We start from the raw sequence: 19,353 nt of genomic DNA, 5'->3' as shown, positions 1-19,353 counted from the left end.
TCAGATCTCATTTAGATGATTACTCAGAGGAGGACTTAATTTTAACCCTTCACGTCTAGGCATTTTAATGGCTGTATTTACATTCTGAGTGCATGATAACAGCTTGTTATCGAGACAGCTTGTTATCTGCTGAGACCTGTGACTTGCAAACTTTCTGCTGAACTGTACCTTAGGCTCTAATGATGTTTAGGAATGAGCTGAGCTTGGCATATTTGCTGAGGGACTATGCTGTAATTCAGTCCTCCTGTGTGCAGACCTAAAGATCATCAGCTGTGACAGATGGCAGCTGAAGATTTTTGGACAATCTCCCCTCACAGAACTTTAGAATTTGAGTTAACTCTGCATCTGACAGCAAGTTTACGTACTAACAACGTAGACTGGAGTTAAATCTCTACGCTCCCTACTGTTCCCTAGCATTCAAGTTCCCGGTCTTTTCTTTCTGGTTTTTTTTTTTTTTTTTTGAACACTGTACATCTTCTATACCTTATGAATGATGTACATTGATTAGTCACCTATACCTATATATCATCTATAATCAGTATATCACCCATACTTCATCCAAGTGGATACCTAGTAACTAGGAAAAAGCATTATTGGTATAGAAAAGAACTATTCATAAATAGTATATATTGCTAAATAAAAACCAAACCGAATGAAATGCTGTTAAGTTAATCTGATATGAATGGGTACATTTACAGTCGTTTTGTGAAAGGGTGGGGAAGCTCATGCTGTTTTTCCTTGGGGTTTCTTCAATCTAAAAAGAAAATAAGGAAATTTTATATACAGGCCTATGTGGATGCAACTTAAAATACATAAAAGTCAGGAAATTCAAAGTTATAGCGAAGTAAAACAGCCAGATTGTGTTTATTCATCTTAAAACATGATGGCATGAATAAAACATAATCTGTTAGGAAGAAAATCACTACAAGGAAGGATGGTAAAAGAGGCCTAACTTGGACAGTAATAGGGGAAAAGGGGGTGTTATGGCCTGACAGGCTGAGATTTGGAAGAGGGTAATCATCTCTATAAATGGATGAAGAAATAAATAATAAGGGAAATTATATGAGTATAGGAGACTTAAATTTTCCAGACATAGACATAAATACCATCAATAATGGCAAGGTTCAGATATTCTTGGACATTTCAGAAGACTGACTTTTTGAGACAGAAATTTATAAATCAACAAAGTGTAGTGCTATTTTAGGCTTAGTTTTTGTGGGTGAGGAGGATCTTGCAAAAGAGCTGACCAAAAAATAATATTCTAGGAGGAAGTGATCATGAACTGATTCAATTATCCTTGAATTACAAGATGGACAAAAATAGGTTTATAGTTAAGGCTTGGTATTTTAGAAAGGCAAGCTTTTAGAAAACAGGAAAATCGGTGAGTGAAGGTGACTAGACTGAGGAACTTAAAGATTTGAATGCAGCAGAAGGATGGATTTACATTAAGAATTGAAATACTCTATGCATGTTTTGCAGAATGGAGAAATCGTAGGAAAGAGCTGGTATGTCTGGATGAATAAATAACTAAAGCAATATACTAAGAATAAGCACAGAACCTACAAAGGGTGGGAAAAGGCTTTGATTATCAAAGATTGTCAAGGAGAATTGTTTTTCAGGTATTTATCTATAAAATGTAGAAACAAAGGAATAATGGAGAAAAGCTTTGCTGATCTGTACCTTACACAGAAAAGTAAAATAAAGCCATCGTTAAAGAAGTGAGGCTATTGCAGTGACCTCAAGGTTAAGTTGGGCATGCCTTCACTATTCTTGATGTAGAACTTACCTGTTATTGAATAAATACTTTGCCTCCATTTTCAAGGAAGTGGATGTACGTGAGGATAATGATGGAGTAACTAAGGAAAATGATAATACGTCAATGGGAATTACATCATTCAAGAGGGAAGTCAAATATATATAGCTTAGCGTGGCAAAATTCTGGGGTCCATATCATCTTCATCTTAGAGTACTGAAAATAGTGGTAGACGGAAGTACAAGTAGAAAAGATTTATAATAAGTATAATTTGGGGATAGTACCTGAGGACATAAGCATGCAGTGACATACTGGACAAATATGTCCAAAAAAGGGGAAAAGAAGTTACTCAAGTGATTTCATCCCTGTTAGTTTGACTTCAACAATATGCATGTTTAGAACAGATGCTAAACGAATGATTAAAAACACAGATGCCAAACTAAAAATGGGTGAAATTACAATGTATTTTTATCTGTGAAAAAATCTGTTACTTTTGGGGATTGTTTTGAGTTTTTAGTTTCTTAGACAAGGATAATGCATAGGATCTAATATATGTAGCTGTTATATAACATGCTTATTGCAGGTCCTCATGGGAGATTCTTACTTCAGGTGGAAATGATACAAATTAATATAAAAACTCTACATTGGATAAGAAGCTGGAAAAAGAAAGACAGCAGGATGTGTTATGGAAGGCACTATTTGGGAGGAGAGAAGTTGCTAGTTGTGTTGCTCGGGGATTAGTCTTAGGAAACAATCAATATCTTTATTAGAGTTTTAAAAGTAAGAGTTAGATATGCCCTCATGAAATTTGTGGGCAGCACAAAGTTAGAAGGTATTTATATTGTTAAGAATGACTGACTCATCACTTGAGGAGAAGAAGAAAACTTTGTTGGCACAAGTAATATGTCTACAATAAAATTTAGCAGCCCCCTATGTAAAACAATGCAAAGACTTGTGGCTGTTACCCAAGGAGCTGATCGGTTGGAAAGGCTGGAGGGAGACTGGGACACTTGAGCAGAAAAGCCACTGAGGTGGCTTTGTGAGAAGACCTTATGCAGTTCTAGAATGGATGTGGCAAAATATTTCTAGTAGAGCTACAGAAGTGTTAGTACCATTTGAGGTAGTATCATTTGACAAGACATTGTAAGACCTCTCGAATTCTGTCTGCAGCACTAGTCACTTGAGTTAAATAAGGATGTGCTTAAATCAGAACTGATGCAGAGAAAGCCTATTTGCATGTTTAGAGCATTGCAGTATCTGTCTTACAAAGATAAATTTAAAGTTTCACTTGTTTTGCTTAGCAACACAGTGGCTGAGGAATATGATGATTCCTTCCCATATGGAAGGTAAATATCAAAGAGAAGGATAATATCAGTACACGATTACAGGTCTCTAAACTGGGTCATGAATAATCCTTATCTCAAATTTAGTGAGGTTTAGTAGAACCTCACTGTCCAAAGAGTGAGGTTTAGATTGATCTTCCAAATTGCTACAAAGAACCAACACTATTTTAAGATAGAGCCTCATATGCTGATGGAAGAGATCACAAAACAAAATCAAAGTGCTCCTAGATACAGAAAATTAAGCTTATGAGTTTCTGAATATCTGCTGAGCTGATAGCATCAAGGAGATTTGAAAAAAAGATCGTCTGTTTAGCATTTTGTTTGGCCTGCATTAAATCCCTGCTTTTGGGTTCCCACTGGTCACTCATGGACCTTTTCCTTCACTCAAGGCATAACATAACATCTGTTTTCTTGTTTCAATTATCACCTCCTTCTGCTGAAGCAGTGGAATTTGGTCATAGCTGGAGACAGACTTTTGGATGATGTATGCTGATGTTCCTAAAGTACTGACATGCCTTGAGTATGCATCATATATGTGTCTCGCTCACCTGACCAATGTTCAGACTACTGTCGGATGTGGGGTGTGTTTTCTTCTCCTACTTCACTGCAGAGTACGACCTAGGCCACTTTCTCAAAATGTCTGGGAACTTTCTTTAAGAAATTTGCTATTGAAGGCACCAAAGACATTAGTAATACTCTTGAGTTCTTCCTGTGGCACATTAAAGTTGAGGCTTTGGGTATTTTCTTGTAATCACAAATTCATTTTAGGATGTTGGAAATGCTCGGCAGTCAGTGGACTTGTACTGTTATCCCCAAGATTTATCCAGCTTCAGAGCTTTTAGTGTGTAGGAATCACAGCACTCCTGTCTCTCACCTGTGAATTTAAAATCTTAATCAAAGGATTGTACTAACAGAGTTTTTGAATTTTACAAGCACAATTTTATAAGACTTGATAAGACTTCTGTCACAGTTACGTCCTTCTCTCTCATATAGCATTGAAAGTGGGTTTCTGAGTTCTACTACTTCCAAGTGTGTTTTATTTCTTTCCATGTATCCCATCAAAGTAACAGAAGAGCTTCTCATTAAGAATGCATTAGTTCAGTCTATCACCATTTCAATTCTTTCTTGTAGTCTTTGAAACGTGACACGGCACTGCTGTCTCCCCCTATTTGGCAGGCAGGCTGTGTAACTATGCAAATGGCATTCTTTTTTTCTGGGGACCTGATTCTCACTAGACCCCTCCCCCCATTTTCAGTGAAGAGTAACGAATGAAAGTGGACCATGAGGGTAATGTTTTCTGAACAACTTGTGCTGCTGAGTCAAAAGGTTCCCACAGAAAGCTCAGCTGAAACTCTTAGTTAGGAATGATAGTAATGAAGCCCAGGTGTCAAAAATGCAACTTCCACCCATCTATCTGCAGATAGAAATGGGCATATTTCGGAGCAACGAATATTTGCCACCTAAACATTTTGCACAGTCCTTTTGGCATTCTTGGTATTATATGTGGATATGGCAATCACCAGGCGGACTCCTCAGCTAAGGTACGTATTTTGAAGGAAGTAAGTTCCTCAAAGTGCTTCCTGCTTTGCTTTTACCAGTTTGCTGTACAAGCTGGAGGAGAATGGCAGTGCCTATGGACTTGAATGCCAAGACAGTGTAGCAGTCCATTCTCTCCCTCAGTTTCCACATCAGTAAAATTTGGATTAAGGTGTATGAATTCCTTATCTCAGGTGTGTTTGACAGAGTAGTTGGGTGATTAATATGCTTTGAAGAGCAGAATGCTGATGCATTCAATGTCAGCTCAATTCTCTTCCTGTCCAAATCTGTAACTGACTACAGTAAAGGGCCTCTCCATCACCACGACAGTAACAGTTAGCAGAGGCAGGCCTCTTTACAGTTAGGTCTGCAGACATAATGGAGGAATCATACCTATTTAGAAATCACCTTCAACAGGTTTAATCTTCTCCCTCACAATACGATGCTAGCTTTTGGGTTTTTTGCAGCAGCCACTGCTCAAAAAGGCCCTGTGAGAGCTGCCTAACAGTGACAACGCCTCTGACCTGTTTAACAGAGTGAGCACAGATTCCTCACAAACTTGCACTTTTTCAGACTGAAAACTTGACTTAGACACACTAAACCTGAAGCTGAAACAGCTACAGGTTCGGTTTGGGGCAGTTCAGTTCTGCAGAGTACCTGTGACCGTAGGATCTGTCTCTCTCTGTTTAAACATTTTATTCAATCTAAGTTGCCCATCACCCTGGTATCCAAGCACTAATAAATACAAATATTATTTATGTGACAACAGTCTGGCAAACTACAAGAGGAAGATGGACATATGCATTCAGATTTCAAGTTACAAGTAAATTCCGTCTTAGGAAAAAATAATAAAACTAAATAAAAGTAAGAGAAATGAAAAAAAGGATTTCCTAATGAAATTTTGTCAAGAAAATTACTCTATGGACCTGATAATAATAAATTTGATAAATGTAGTTATATTTAATACCATACTTCCTCAGAGTCATACCACTGAGAAGCATAACGCAAACATCTGAATCCACTGACTTCTATTGTTGAAGAATAATACACAGTTGCATATATGTATATACTCTTATACAAGCCGTGAACATTTGCAAATGCAAATACAAATCTATATACATTTTGGACTTCTACAATATTCTTCACATCTTTATTATGAAACAAAATATTAAAGAAGACGTGAGGGGAAAGGATTGGGAGTCAGTGGTCCAAAGTCCTCTTCATAGTTTCTGCAGAAATAATTTTACATCCTTTGGGTGTAGCAAAAGACACAAGGACTGATAGCAAATGATAATAACAGATGGAGCTTCACTGTTATGAGCAAATACCCTTTCTCTAAAGGGAACAGTACTGCCAGAGGAAGAGAAATAGTTTGTCTTTGTCTACTTTACTGTTTTCAGAAGGCTCTTCAAAATGAAGTGGTGAAGTGGCTGGTGGCTTGAAGGGACAAGCAAGAAATGGAAAAAGAATGAAGTTCAGATTAATTATGGGATGCCATAGAAACTATCCAGGCCAGCTGTAGAGACAGTATTTATGTTATACAGCTAATTGGCCGATGCAGATTTTTTTTTGTAACCTAGTCCAAATGCTGAAGAGTCAGTGGCAGTTCTCCAAACAGTACACTTTATACTGGAAAAGGAAAAGAAAAGAAAAGAAAAAACTGTCACCTTTCTCCCACTGTTTCATGCAGAAAAAAGGCTTGAAATTCTGGTCAATATTGAAGTCCATGGGAGATTTGCTATTGATTTTGATAGAGCTAGACTCTTCCCCAGATATTTGCTTTTCTGTTTTCAGTCACATTTGGCTACCACCAATCAGCTGTCCTCTGTTATATTTTTTGTGTGTGTGTGTTTTTCAGCTTCCATGGCTATGTCTATATTAGGGAATTTTTGCTAAAATTTCTCAGCGTTGCTACTGCCAGTCCAGTACCAATCTAAGGTTGCAGCAGTGTTGCTCTTTCTAGCTGTTTGTATCTGCCAATGCATTAACCACTGTGTCATGTAACTGTGCACACTGCTAGCCAACATTACTTATTTGTTGTTTTAGAGTGACGTAAGCATCTAGGTTCACTATCTTTATCTTCTAGTAATCCTGACTGTGACTTAAAACATTCAGAGCTCTTACAGCTCTTACCTCTGATGCAGCTCAAACCATACTGATCTTAGAGACTTTTCAATGCTAATGATCCAAGGCAGGTGGATAAAATTTTGGCAGTAAATCCTTGCTCATCTATCTGCCTCATCATAACCTCCAGCCACCGGAGAGAAAGAGCAAGTCCAGACCAAAGCCCATAACTATCTGCCATTTTATTCCTCCAAAACCAAAGCATACAGGTGAACTGGAGGAAAGGGATCTCTGCATCTTTTGCACCATAAGATTTGTTCCAGAATACACTCGTGTTGCAGAATTTACTCTGAACTCTACTGGCTTTGAGAGGCATGAACCGTTCTTACTCGTCTCCAGGGAGCGTTAACTTTAAAACCTAATGAATATCATTTAAACATCAAATTTGTTAAATAATTCATTATTTAGCTTGGTAGCAGAAACAGTCAGTTATTTTGTTTGTCTGTCACTGTTTCAAACATGTAAATATTCTGCTGTGGGTGAATACTTCAGTTCACCCACCTATTGCTGTCAGGCGAAGCAGCAGGAGATCATATGCTTCCAAAAAACCTCTAATAACCTCCCCCCACCAGACAGAAAGAGCAAGTCCAGACCAAAGCCCATAACTAGCTGATGCTTTCCTAAAGCTCAAGCTGCTTTTGTATCTTCCAGACTCTCAAATTCTTCACAAATATCTTTAACAACAGCCAAAATCTGCAACTCCCTTGACCTCTATTCCTTTCAACTTTTACAGGGAAGCTCTGACAACAGAGGTAGCGCATTGCTAATTGAAGATTCCAGAAGCGGCAGGAGAGAAAAACAGAATTGTGTGCAGAAGTAAATAGTCTAGAAATTACTGGAGATGTGGTCTATTTACAGACTAAAGGTTTTTTTTTTTTTTCAATACCTGTGTTTTCTGACTGATTTTGAAGTTATTCAGGAATTCAAGCCTGCTATTTGCATTGCAGATTACTGCCTTCTGCAAGGAGTCAGTCACATGCTGGAGATTTCAAAGCCATCTCATTGCACAATATATGGTCACGGGTCTACATTTAAAGAACTCCATCTCAGTAGAAGTAAAAGATGCTGTGGCATATTACAACACGTGAGCTTCTAATCCCTGGTTCTTATTTATAGACTGGACGTTCCCCAAACTGATTCTCCTCTGTGCAGAATTTGTGCTCTGAAAGTAATGTTTTGACTTCATAATATGTAATTACTGATAATCGTAAAAACAACCAGCTGATAAAAACATCAAAATATTGTAAAAACAAACATAAAAAATCATAAGAAGAAATGTCTTCTCTACAGTAGAGAGAATACATGGCCAAACTCTGTACAAGGCCACTGTTGTTGGTGTGAGCTTCTAACAACTCAAGACTGTCATAGCATATTTTATGAGTTTTAGAGAATGAGTAACAGCAAATAGTATTTTTGACCTGCCTCCAGTTTATCCCCGGGACTCCTGAGGTGAACTACAAAAGTGAAACATAAATATGAAATATAAAAGAATGGCAATGCAGAAGAGTATGCAAATTTCCAAGCGGAATTAATTTAACAAGTGACATTAATAGATTAACCTCTGAATCACATGTCAAAGGTTATACCATGACAAAGGTGCAATTTGTTTGGAATCAGTTTATGTGTGAGCAAATAGAAAGGGGTGAACGGGCAGATGCACCTCAACTTGCATACATTTCTACAGAAGACAGAAACAGTCTTCCTGAAAGAGCTCTTATACCCCTTCACCCTGACTAGTCTGCAAAAAACAAGCAGGTTTGTCAGAGAGAGCCGAGAAAGGAAGAACAGCCCATTCCAGGATTTCATTAGAGAACAGAAACTATTGTACATTCAGGTTTTTCAATTCTTCACAGACTTCCCAATCTTCTAGTTTCTATCATTACTCGGAGCTATATTCTATATCTCTGAAGGCATGCATTACTTCTTGAAACCATTATGAACTATGCACTCAACAGATGAAGTTCAAACTTTGGCTATTATCAAGAACAACCATTTTTAAATTCAAGTTATTTTTCTTCCATGGAAACCTGAGTGCAGAATTCTTTGTAGGGCCTGATTGCCTGTGTTGAGGAATTATTTGTGAAGAGACCTAATTTCCCTGAGAAAAGTCAAAGCTACATTTCATATACGGAACAGAAACCATAAACCAGCACATATCCTCACAACCACAGAGATCTCAGGGATTTGCAGGTCTCTTCATCTGTACAAAAGTTCTTTTGCCTGCACTGGCTGCAGGCATCCTGGTTATTTCTCTGAAGCGCTGTTTTCTCCCTGAGGCCTGCTGCTAAGCAGTCCCACTCTCCCTAGCTATGGCCTCAGAAACCTCAGAAACCAATGAAGCGCCCAATCTGTGCTGATAACATTTCAGAAAAGCTGAGATTCACAGGCTTTAGGATGTCATTCGTGCGTCCCTGATACAATAAACAGAAGTTATAGGAACTTCAGATGCTTATCTCTGTAAACTCAAAAAAAAAAAAAAAAAAAGCTACAGCACTTGTTGAGGTATTGCTTCACAAATATTCCTTTAACAGTGTTCACCAGGCACCCTAATGAGGAGTTGACTTGACTTTCTCTGGCTGAAAAATGTGAAATTCTCTGATATAAAGACTGAACCATCCATTTCTAAGAAATTGCAATATCTTTAGAGTGAGATTGTAGATAAATGCGTCCATAGACTGAATGGCTTATGCGTATATCCTGCCTCTTATACACTTCAGGACAAATTCTGACGTTATTACCCAGTCTCACTCTGCGAGCAGTTCCATAGAACTCCCTAAAACAACTCAAGGCTAAAAGTGGCAGGATTTGTCTCCTTGTGACTTTTGCTGTATTACTTTGGAAGAATCCCAGACCAAAATGTACTAACATGGAAGGAAGGTCAAAGCTTGAAGTTGACACATCTTTAAGGTTTCTTCCCACCTGAAGCATGTTTTGCTTTTCAGAGGTGCTAAATACTAAAAGTCTACGTTGACTTCAAGAGTGGAGCTCAGCCTTTCTGAAAGGCTACTTCAGCTGCACAGTGATGCAACTGAAAAGCAAATCTGACCTAAGGCCATTTTCTAAATAGGCCATACATTAAAACAACAAAAAAATAAAGATTTTAGCCTTGAAGATGTACTTCCAAGACCATAAAACAAAGATTTTTATTATAGCTCCAGAATTTGGAATAAAACATGAAATTAAACTCATGAAACAACATAGTAAAAATTAATTAAACTGTTTTGCAGTTCAGATTAATTATGGAAATATATAGTTCAATTTATGGATGCCAGCAGACTAACAGAAGTTAGCAGTGACAATGACATGATATTAATCTATCCTAATGGATTCTTCAACGTTCAGAAATCTGGCCATATTGATCATGCAAAGCAAACTAGATAAAAAGAGGCAATAGGCATTTATAGCCACATTCTATCCTCGTCACTCCTGACAGCACTTCCAGCTTATTTAAAACAACATTCAAACTGCGCACTGGTTTCCCTTGTGGCTTAATTCTCATTATTCACTGAACTCCTTTTTACTAGAAACTGACTGAAGAGCCAGATTCTGAGCTCATTGTTTGCATTTCTGCTGACTACAATGAACAGCCTTCTCGGTTTCGAAGCCCAGCATTTCTATACACTCAAAACGGTTGCAGCCACCCACTAACAAAATAAAATCAGGTCAGTGACGGTGAGGCAGGGTGAGTGAAAAGAGCATGCACGTGTATTTTGGAAAGAAAGAGACTGAAAATTAATAAAGATTTGTTCATAGCCTGCAACAGCAAATGACATCAATCGAGCATGAAAGATAAGCATCATAGTGTGGCATCCAGAACAGAAAATAATTATAAAAAAAGAACATTCCTGAATGTGTATTTTTCAGCTTTAAATAAATGGACATAAATAGTGTTATAGCTGCAATGTGGAAAATCATAATTCTTCATAGGAGAAATAAAAAACACAAGCAGCGATGCTGGTAAAGAGTTGTCAGCTACAATAGCATCGTCCTGATGATGAAAGCAGGTAATGCTGTCTCTCTCTTCCTCTTTGTCATTTTTCCTGATGGACTGAGATGGTTTTAATTTTTGCCAGTGGTTCACTGGAAATTACTGTTGTAAGAAGCACAGACTTTACCGTTCAGAGGATGAGTAGCTAAGATGACCGCCACCTTTGCCCTCCCAGTCCTGGACTGCTTTGAATCAGAAAAGCATACCTCAGAGAGAAATGTAAAAGTTTGATTAACTTACCAAAGTTTCTAAAGGCTTCCTCATGGACCTTGGATCTCTGCCAACTCCATGTCTCAAAACCTCCCTAATAAGCTTCTCCGCACTTTCCACGAGAAGCTTCCTGTGCCATGGCCGGCCACAGGCTTGTTCGGACACAGCCACAGTGTGTTTGTGGCACTGAGTGCAGCTGGTCCATACACCAAAGCTACCTTTGCTTTAGCTAACTGATTTAGCCATATAATTTTATCACCTTATGATTTTTGTTTAAGCTGAAGCAGTGGTTTTCAACCTCTGAGGCACTTACACCTCTAGGTCTTTAGACTACCTCTACAGAATTGATGGAAAACCACCAAGAAAAACAAGTTTCCTGTCAGCAGACACAAATTTGCTCTTACAGGAGTTCAGTGAAAACTTTTTAGAGGACAGCGAATGGGAAAAAAGTTGAAGCCTAATGGCCTAGAGCATATGTTCAGTTCTGATTTAGCGACTTTAAATGGCTGAAAAGTCATTGCATGTCTTGATAAATTGCTTCAATCATTAAGTAAATTATTGGCAAAAGATGCACCTTAAACCTAGTCTGAACTTTAGTTGCTGAATGTTATTCTGAATCCACCTTGTATATTAAAGAGCCCTTCACTATCAGAATTTTTTTTCAGATGATCAGGTTGTCCTTTAACATTTTCTTGAGCAAACATGATGGAGTTTCTTTGGTTTCCTCCTGCATATAAGGCTTCCCGCTCTCAAATCATTCTGATATCTTTTTCCTGAACTCTTTCCTGGCATCCTTTTGAGAACAGAAAATCCCACTGTACAGGGTAACCAGATACAGACATAATCCCTGCTTTTAGAGGCCAACAGTTTTAGATCTTCATCCTAGAAATGGTTCGTGCTCAACTCCACTACTTTGCAATCAACATTTCTACATACAGAGTTAGCCACGAACAACTCCATCTGCAAACAAGCAGCCACACAAGCCCTGTGAAAATACGTTATGAAGAGCTGTTGACAGGTTAGACTGTTTGTGTTTCTGATTTCTTACGTTTCTGACTGAGGGAATGCCAGATGGAACACTCCCTCCCCCCTCATATTTACAGGTACATGTTTCTGGCAGCAGCAGTACACAACTAAATACCTAGTATTCTTGGTCACATTTCACATATCTTTCAATAGAGTCTGTTAGACTGTTGTCTCTTTCTTGCCTTCTTAAATAAGAAGAAAAGCAAGTGGTATTACTGCAACATCAACGTCAAGAAACTAAGGGCCTGATCCATCTCTCATTAACATTAATGGAAAATCGCCTGTGCTTTCACGGGAGGTTGGTCTAGTCTAGCAATAATGGCCAGCTTCTTCATGCTCAGGAGCCAATATCATTCCCAGTCACGTATCTTACAATCAGATGAGTGCAACTAGGTCTGCATCGCACTATACCTGACCTAATAAATCCTGGTTGTTTTGAAAGCCAGGTCCATCCCTTAGGCACAAGTGAAATCATCCCTGGAACAGAGCAATCACAAGTTATAAAACTCCTAAAAATGATACTTCTTCTGGATTAGTCACTGGGCTACATTGTGCATATTGTATTTCCATCTTTCTTGTCATATTGAAACTAACATTCTTCACTGCTTATGTTATGAAGTATCCTATAGTACAGATATAGGATGAGAAATATAGCAGAATTAGCATTACAAAATGAACTTCAATATTGATAAATTTCCAAGGTTCCTTTTTTGTTGCTAATTATTTGTGTTTTCACTTTGGTGGATGGCAGTACTGTTTTAGATATTTAATCTCTTTCTTTCAGCTGAGTATATTTTGTATGCTATAAAAATGTTTGTCTTTATTCTTTCCCCCTCCTATGGAAGCTGCTTGGTTTGGTGTTTATTTCATCTAGCAGAAAATACTTATCACAGAGACGCAAAGGCAGCCTGACAGCCAGCTTCTCTTTGGGCACGTTGACATCATCCTCCTTTCTGAGCTCTAATTCAACTTTCAACACAATGCCTAAAACCGCACAGCCTCTGGGCACAAAAGATCAACACGAGAGTACACTTGTGCATTCTGTTGCCCGGTAAGCACATTGCCTTGTGAATGAGGAATCAGTCACATAATGGGTTTGTTAGTCTGTGTTTAAATAGGTTGTATAAAGTGCAGAAGTGTTTTGTGGTGCATCACAGACAGGAGATCCTGTTTGAAATTCAAGACTATCTATGCAAGTCATTGGCTAATTCCTCAACCTCTCTCCCAGTAAAGGTATATTTCCATGTATCTTCATGTGTATTCAGCATTCAGTCATGCTATGTCACGTGTAATCACTACTCTTTGGAAGGAATGAGGACGCTATCATTTTTTAGCTTGGCCAGTGGGCTAAACTGGAGCTGCACTTTGCTAAGTGCATATATACCTTGTAAAAGATAAACCCTGCCTCTTGATGTCTGCCTGTATTTGCATGGACAATGCCTGGAAGGAGGGAGAACATTGTTATTTTCATATAATAGATGAAGAAAAGAAACTCTCTGGGCATGTGCATACAAACAAGTTTCCAGGGAGTGAACATAGCTTCCTCTGCTAACATTGATCACAGACCAGTGCATCTACACAAGGATCCCCTACATATTGGATAACTTGCTATAAATTGCTGTTCCATGATAATTTGTTTGTGTAGTCATACGTGTAATGAGTTTTACCTTAACCCTCTACCAATAAGGAACAAGCTAACCAACTGCCTTTTTATTTCTGAATGTTCAGAACCCGCAGTGTGGTTGGTTGTGTGTCTGAGCTCTGCGTTTCCTCGGCTGGAAGATGATGGAAGATAGGGGGAAAGAGGCCTTAGCATTTCTATAGTTTTCCTTTCAAAGATAAATAGCTTGGGTGAGAGAAGAGGGAATGTAACTGAAATCACCCAGACAATCTGTTCTTTGAACTGGTGGGGTTGGGAGGTTAAAGGATTTTTACAAATAAACACTAATAAAAGACAAGTATCAGTCCATGTGTTTTACAGGAAGGCTGTAATTCTGCTCTGCTTTGTGCCATATAAAATACTATAATATGGAAATCTTACGTTATCTGTCCGTCTCTTGTAGAACTAGTACATTCTCTTCTTATCATTACGACTCATCTGGTACATTATCCAAATTCAAGCCAAAGTATCCCATCACTTGAGATATCACATAAACAAAAAACAACGTGAAGAAGCTCATAATAAACACTTGCTTCTTGGCCTTCTAATGTCCTGCTTGCTTTGCTTTGACAGAACAAAGAGCCAGTCAAGTCCACTTGACCAGCTTCCTCACAGGGATGCAATCTGAAGGTAGACTGAGTCTCTCATGGGCAGCTCTTCCTCATCCTCAGCACAGGCCGTGTAGTGGTGGATGTGGCTGGGCAAAGAATGATGGGACTAGTGTCTCTGTGATCTAGCCATCAACAATTGCTGTTGTATCTGCTGGGCGTGAAAGATCTGGCTGCACTTTAGATCCATAGCCTATTTTGTACTGCTTTTAGACCCACCATACTGCTTTTATACTTTTAAAAATACTTTTATGCTTTGTACTGCTTTTGAATTCCCTCAGTCTGACAGAGGAATGGTTATCAGCACACATGGTCAATCAGCTTGAGGACTGTTCTAACCTGTAATAGTTGGTGACAGCCTCCAACACACTGTTATGTCAGGCCAAGGACAGCTGGTTGGCAGCAGTCCTGGCCCATATTCCCCCACTGGCTTCACATGGTCTCTAGTTTTGACATGGGCAGCATACAAGTGGATTCATAAATTCTATGCCACTTGGGGACTTTGTATTCCATGAAAATACCCATATAAACACCAGATTTTTATCCTACAGGGACAGGACAGGAAAAGGATCTAATCTTAAGCATTTAGGATAATTTTCTTTAAATAGACTAAGTAAAAATCCTAACCATTTTATGTCTTTTAAAAAGTGCTTAGTTTCTTGAATGCAGTCGACCTTAGAGATTCACCACTGCACGTACTGTAATTTGAATCAGAAATATGCTGCTCATTAGACTGAATCTAAGCAGAACTCTTCTTTGATAAACTAATCTTTGTAAAATCCACCATGCTACTGTGTTTAACAGAGCTAGGAGCTAGCTATTAATTCTCCTCTTCATTTTGTTCTCTTTCAATAGACTATTTAGAGTGCAGCAAGCTAAAAAAATAGGAATGGGGCACCCCATCAGATATTAGTTATGGCTGTATTCTTCCTTTCACGAGAAACACAAACCACACAATCCTTACATCAATCAGCATGAAATACATCATGTTAAATCCTGTGTTTCTTTAGCATAATATGAAGTCTCTCTTTCTCTCATATTACCATTTTGGTCAGTCAGGTATGTGAGGTTTTCTAGGCAACAGGTGTTTTTTGAAATAAAATACAACCTTCCTTTCAGCTCATTATGTGGAAGAGACAGCAGCTGCAAGCATAATGCTGAGGACACATGGTCTATAAGACACCCAGAAGAAAAACACTCCTTGTTCCACTTGTTAAGGTAAAGCACAGATGTTGCTGCAGTGATAAGTAGGAGCATAAGGCAACCACAGTCTGCTTCATGTTGTAAATTCAGAATCTAAGATTTCAGAATATTTAGTAGGCTGCAATCAGAATCACCAGTTTCTTTGTGTAGGGGAAAGTTGCTTATGTCTTATCTCATAGTTCTGAACAAATATTCCTTATTACAGTTAGCATTACACTATCATCAACAATATGCTAGGGACTATCCACAGACTTGGCAGACAGATTATAAATATTCTTTTATATGACACTCAGTTATGAGTGTCAGTGACAAATGTGTAAATTAATACATTTACAGATTTGTGCTATTTACGGATAGTTTAAATTAAAAAAGGGTTTAGTTATTTGGAATTTTAAATGCAGTTCTTTCCCTGCTTGGTGTTGGAGTGCACTACCAACGTGCACTACTGAGGCTATTTATATATCTTGCAGTTTTAGACTGTTGAGAGATCAACTGCAAAAAAATGGTGTCTAACAAACTTTATGACCAATGCTAAAACAGATCCTCTCCAGGATCTGTTCCAGGGATCGATTCTCTGCCCAGTGAGGTGAAATTTTTTTAATTACTATTTTTTCTGTAATTTCTTTTAAGGGCAAGGTAGATAAATACTAGCTTACAGTATCACTGTAAAGATGAAAAGGCTTTTTCAAATAGGAAGGAAATGCAGTTTTTCCTTAAAAACAGAAGGAACATCTAGAATTGTCCCATCTCCTTACTCCCTCCAATCTTTTGGGCCTATCTACATCAGAAGCTCTACCCTACTAACAAGAACATGTAACAGCACAGAGAAAACACAGCTCACAAAACAGTTCCAGAGCTCTTGTTCCATAGACTGGTTACTTTGGCTGTCTTGCAAAACATATATGCCGTCTTTGCAATTCCAGTAGCTTGCAGTGAGTGCTGCATGCTTTTCTGGCTACAGAGTTTGTGATGTGGAGCAGCAGCTGCAATGAATTGAGCAATGATTAATACTCATGGAGAAAGGCTGGATGGTGTGGACCTACTAGGAAAAGTGAAAAGCTTCACACTCCTTCAGACCCAGCTCAAACTGACCCTGCTTCTTTTGTGTGTGGGTCTTTTTTTATTTTTTTGGTAAAACCTATACTGATAAGCTGTTGTGAACTATAGTAAGATGAGTCCATCATTTGTCATTCTATTACCACCAACTTTAGAGAAGATAGGCTTAAAAAATAAAATTAAACAAACAAGCTCTGATCAAAACATATTATAAGAAAGGTTATAAGGTTACTTCATCATGAAAATATACCATGGTACTTCCTTGCTATGACATATGGGGTAAAAAAGGGATATTTTAAAGTCTGATATGTCCAATTTTTTTTAGGTTTTCTATGTCACTTCCAAGTGGAAGAGATGTGAGTGACAAAAAAAAAAGAAAGAAAAGCAAAATCTTTACATGAATTGGTATGATGATATACATGCTCAGAAGATGTAACTAAAAGAAGTTATCAATGCTCTACCCTGCATTTCTTCCTGCTGTTTGCTGTTCATTTGTTGAATCTTGTTCTGAATTGTATTCCTGTCCTGCAAAGGGCTTAGCAGCCAACAGGACCATTCAAATGGCTTGCGATTACGAATATTTATGTACTTTGTATACAGTGGCCTTTGAGCTTCGGTGCTGGAGAATGAGGACATCCTCTTCTTATGCAACCATACAGCCATTAGCCCTTCCCCAATCAAATGTCCAAGTGTGTTATGCCAGCGTTATTACTGCTGCAAGAAATAATTATTCAGACAACTGCTATTAAGATTCTCTTTTACTCTACAATCAAGGCAGATCATACAAATCGATGACCTGGATGAAGGGACAGAGTGCCTCCTCAGCAAGTTTGCTGATGATACTAAACTGGGAGGAGTGCCTGATACACCAGAGGGCTGTGCTGCCATTCAGAGGGACCTCGACGGGCTGGAGAGAGGGCAAAGAGGAATCTCCTAAAGATTAAAATAGGGAAGTGCAGCATCCTGCACCTGGGGAGGAATAAACCCCATGTACCAGTACAGGCTCGGGGCTGACCTGCTGGAAAGCAGCTCTGCAAAGAAGGACCTGGGAGTCCTGGCGGACAACAAGTTGACCGTGAGCCAGCGACGTGCCCTTGTGGCCAAGAAGGCCAATGGGATCCTGGGCTGCATTAGGCAGAGCGTTGCCAGCAGGTCGAGGGAGGTGATCCTTCCCCTTTACTCAGCCCTGGGGAGGCCTCACCTGGAGTCCTGTGCCCAGTTCTGGGCTCCCCAGTACAAGAGAGATATGGAGCTCCTGGAGCGAATCCAGAGAAGGGCTACTAAGATGATGAAGGGACTGGAGCAGCTCTCCTATGAGGAAAGGCTGAGAGAGCTGGGCCTGTTCAGCCTGGAGAAGAGAAGATTGAGAGGCGATCTCATCAATGTGTACAAGTATCTGAAGGGAGGGTGCCAAGAGGATGGGGCCAGATTCTTTTCAGTGGTGCCCAGCGATGGGACGAGAGGCAGCGCACACAAACTGAAACACAGCAGTTCCGTCTGAACATGAGGAAAAACTTCTGGACTGTGAGGGTGACTGAGCACTGGCACAGGTTGCCCAGCGAGGTTGTGGCGTCTCCTTCCCTGGAGATATTCAAAACCCATCTGGACACAATCCTGTGCAATGTGCTCTAGGTGACCCTACTTGAGCAGAGGGGGTTGGACTAGATGATCTCCAGAGGTCCCTTCCAACCTCAACCATTCTATGATTCCATGATTCTGTGAAATCTCAAGACTTGTACACATATTGTGGGGGAAAATTTGGATAAATACTCACATGCGTCTTCACATCACCTTCAAGAATCTTGCTGTACCTAAGAAACTCAGCAACACTCCCATTCAGCAGCCTATCAAAGGCTTCAACATATGGTGCTATGCCTATGGAAGAAAAGCATTCTGTTATAATTGGTTCATAAAGTACATAATGTATAGAACTTTCCTTTGTAGCACATGTGGGAGAAATACCATAGAAACGGGGAAGTTGCTTTAACCTAATTTCTGCTGTATTCATTGATCTGTGAAATCTGTGAAAAAGCTTGTATAATGATTTTTTTCTAGCTAGAAGGAAAAAATAACTGCTCCTGGTAGAAACTGGCTAGGAGCATGAAGAGAATTTAATCTATATGCTATAAGTGTCAAGCCTCTCCTGTGCTAATATAACAGGTGCTAAAGTAAACATTCCTCAGTCCTTCAAAGGCCTAATGGCCTGAAAAACATGACTGTCTTAACAAAATTCTATTATTGTACATAAAAAAAATGTCATCCCCTAAAAAAAATGTACTGGACAACTATTTTTATACCACCCACCCATTCTCGAAGCTCTCTATAGTGTTTAGTGGCCATTAATAATAAGTAATTCAATTTCCAGTTGAGATCGAATCTTTAGATAACAGTTCTATTCTGCACCTGAAAGGAATCAGTCTGTTGCCAGTCAATTTATGCAGTGAGATGTGGCCTTGTAATCTCCCTATTTTTTTTTATGACCTTGCAAAACTGCCACTCGCGAAAGAAAACTCAAACAAGTCTTCTAGACAACACATCCCAATGGCTATGTATGTGCTGTGTATTTTGACAGAGGAATAAAAATGCCGTTTTCCAGACAGCATACAGAAGACTGTTCCCTGATAAAGTAGACAATCAGAAAACCCACATTAGAGTCAGTTTCTTACATAACTGAGTTTCTAAATGGCTTTATGTGATACCTTCTAAGACAGCACAAGTAATCTTTTCCAGGATGCTTTCCAGCCCTCCCTTTACTCCTTGACACATCCTCATGTCTTGTTTATGCCTCAGAACCTTTGCCAGGTCCAGCATGAGTGACGCATGTGTGAATTTATGGCATCTGTGAG

At 39.0% G+C, this 19,353-nt stretch overlaps 1 protein-coding gene across 3 annotated transcripts in view; it reads right to left on the bottom strand.

The window, feature by feature from the left end:
• The window catches only part of CAP2 (cyclase associated actin cytoskeleton regulatory protein 2), a 69,528-nt gene that overhangs the window by 35,520 nt on the left and 14,655 nt on the right, over window positions 1-19,353 (bottom strand). For all 3 annotated transcript variants that reach the window (XM_068931781.1, XM_068931779.1, XM_068931780.1), the window contains one exon: window positions 18,282-18,382. In XM_068931781.1, the coding sequence (XP_068787882.1) occupies window positions 18,282-18,382 (101 nt within the window). The remainder of the gene's footprint in view (window positions 1-18,281; window positions 18,383-19,353) is intronic.

This window comes from Struthio camelus, chromosome 2 (genome assembly GCF_040807025.1).
Source record: "Struthio camelus isolate bStrCam1 chromosome 2, bStrCam1.hap1, whole genome shotgun sequence".
Lineage (NCBI taxonomy): Eukaryota > Metazoa > Chordata > Aves > Struthioniformes > Struthionidae > Struthio > Struthio camelus.
Note: the sequence above shows the minus strand (reverse complement) of the source record. Positions and strands in the feature narration are given on the sequence as shown.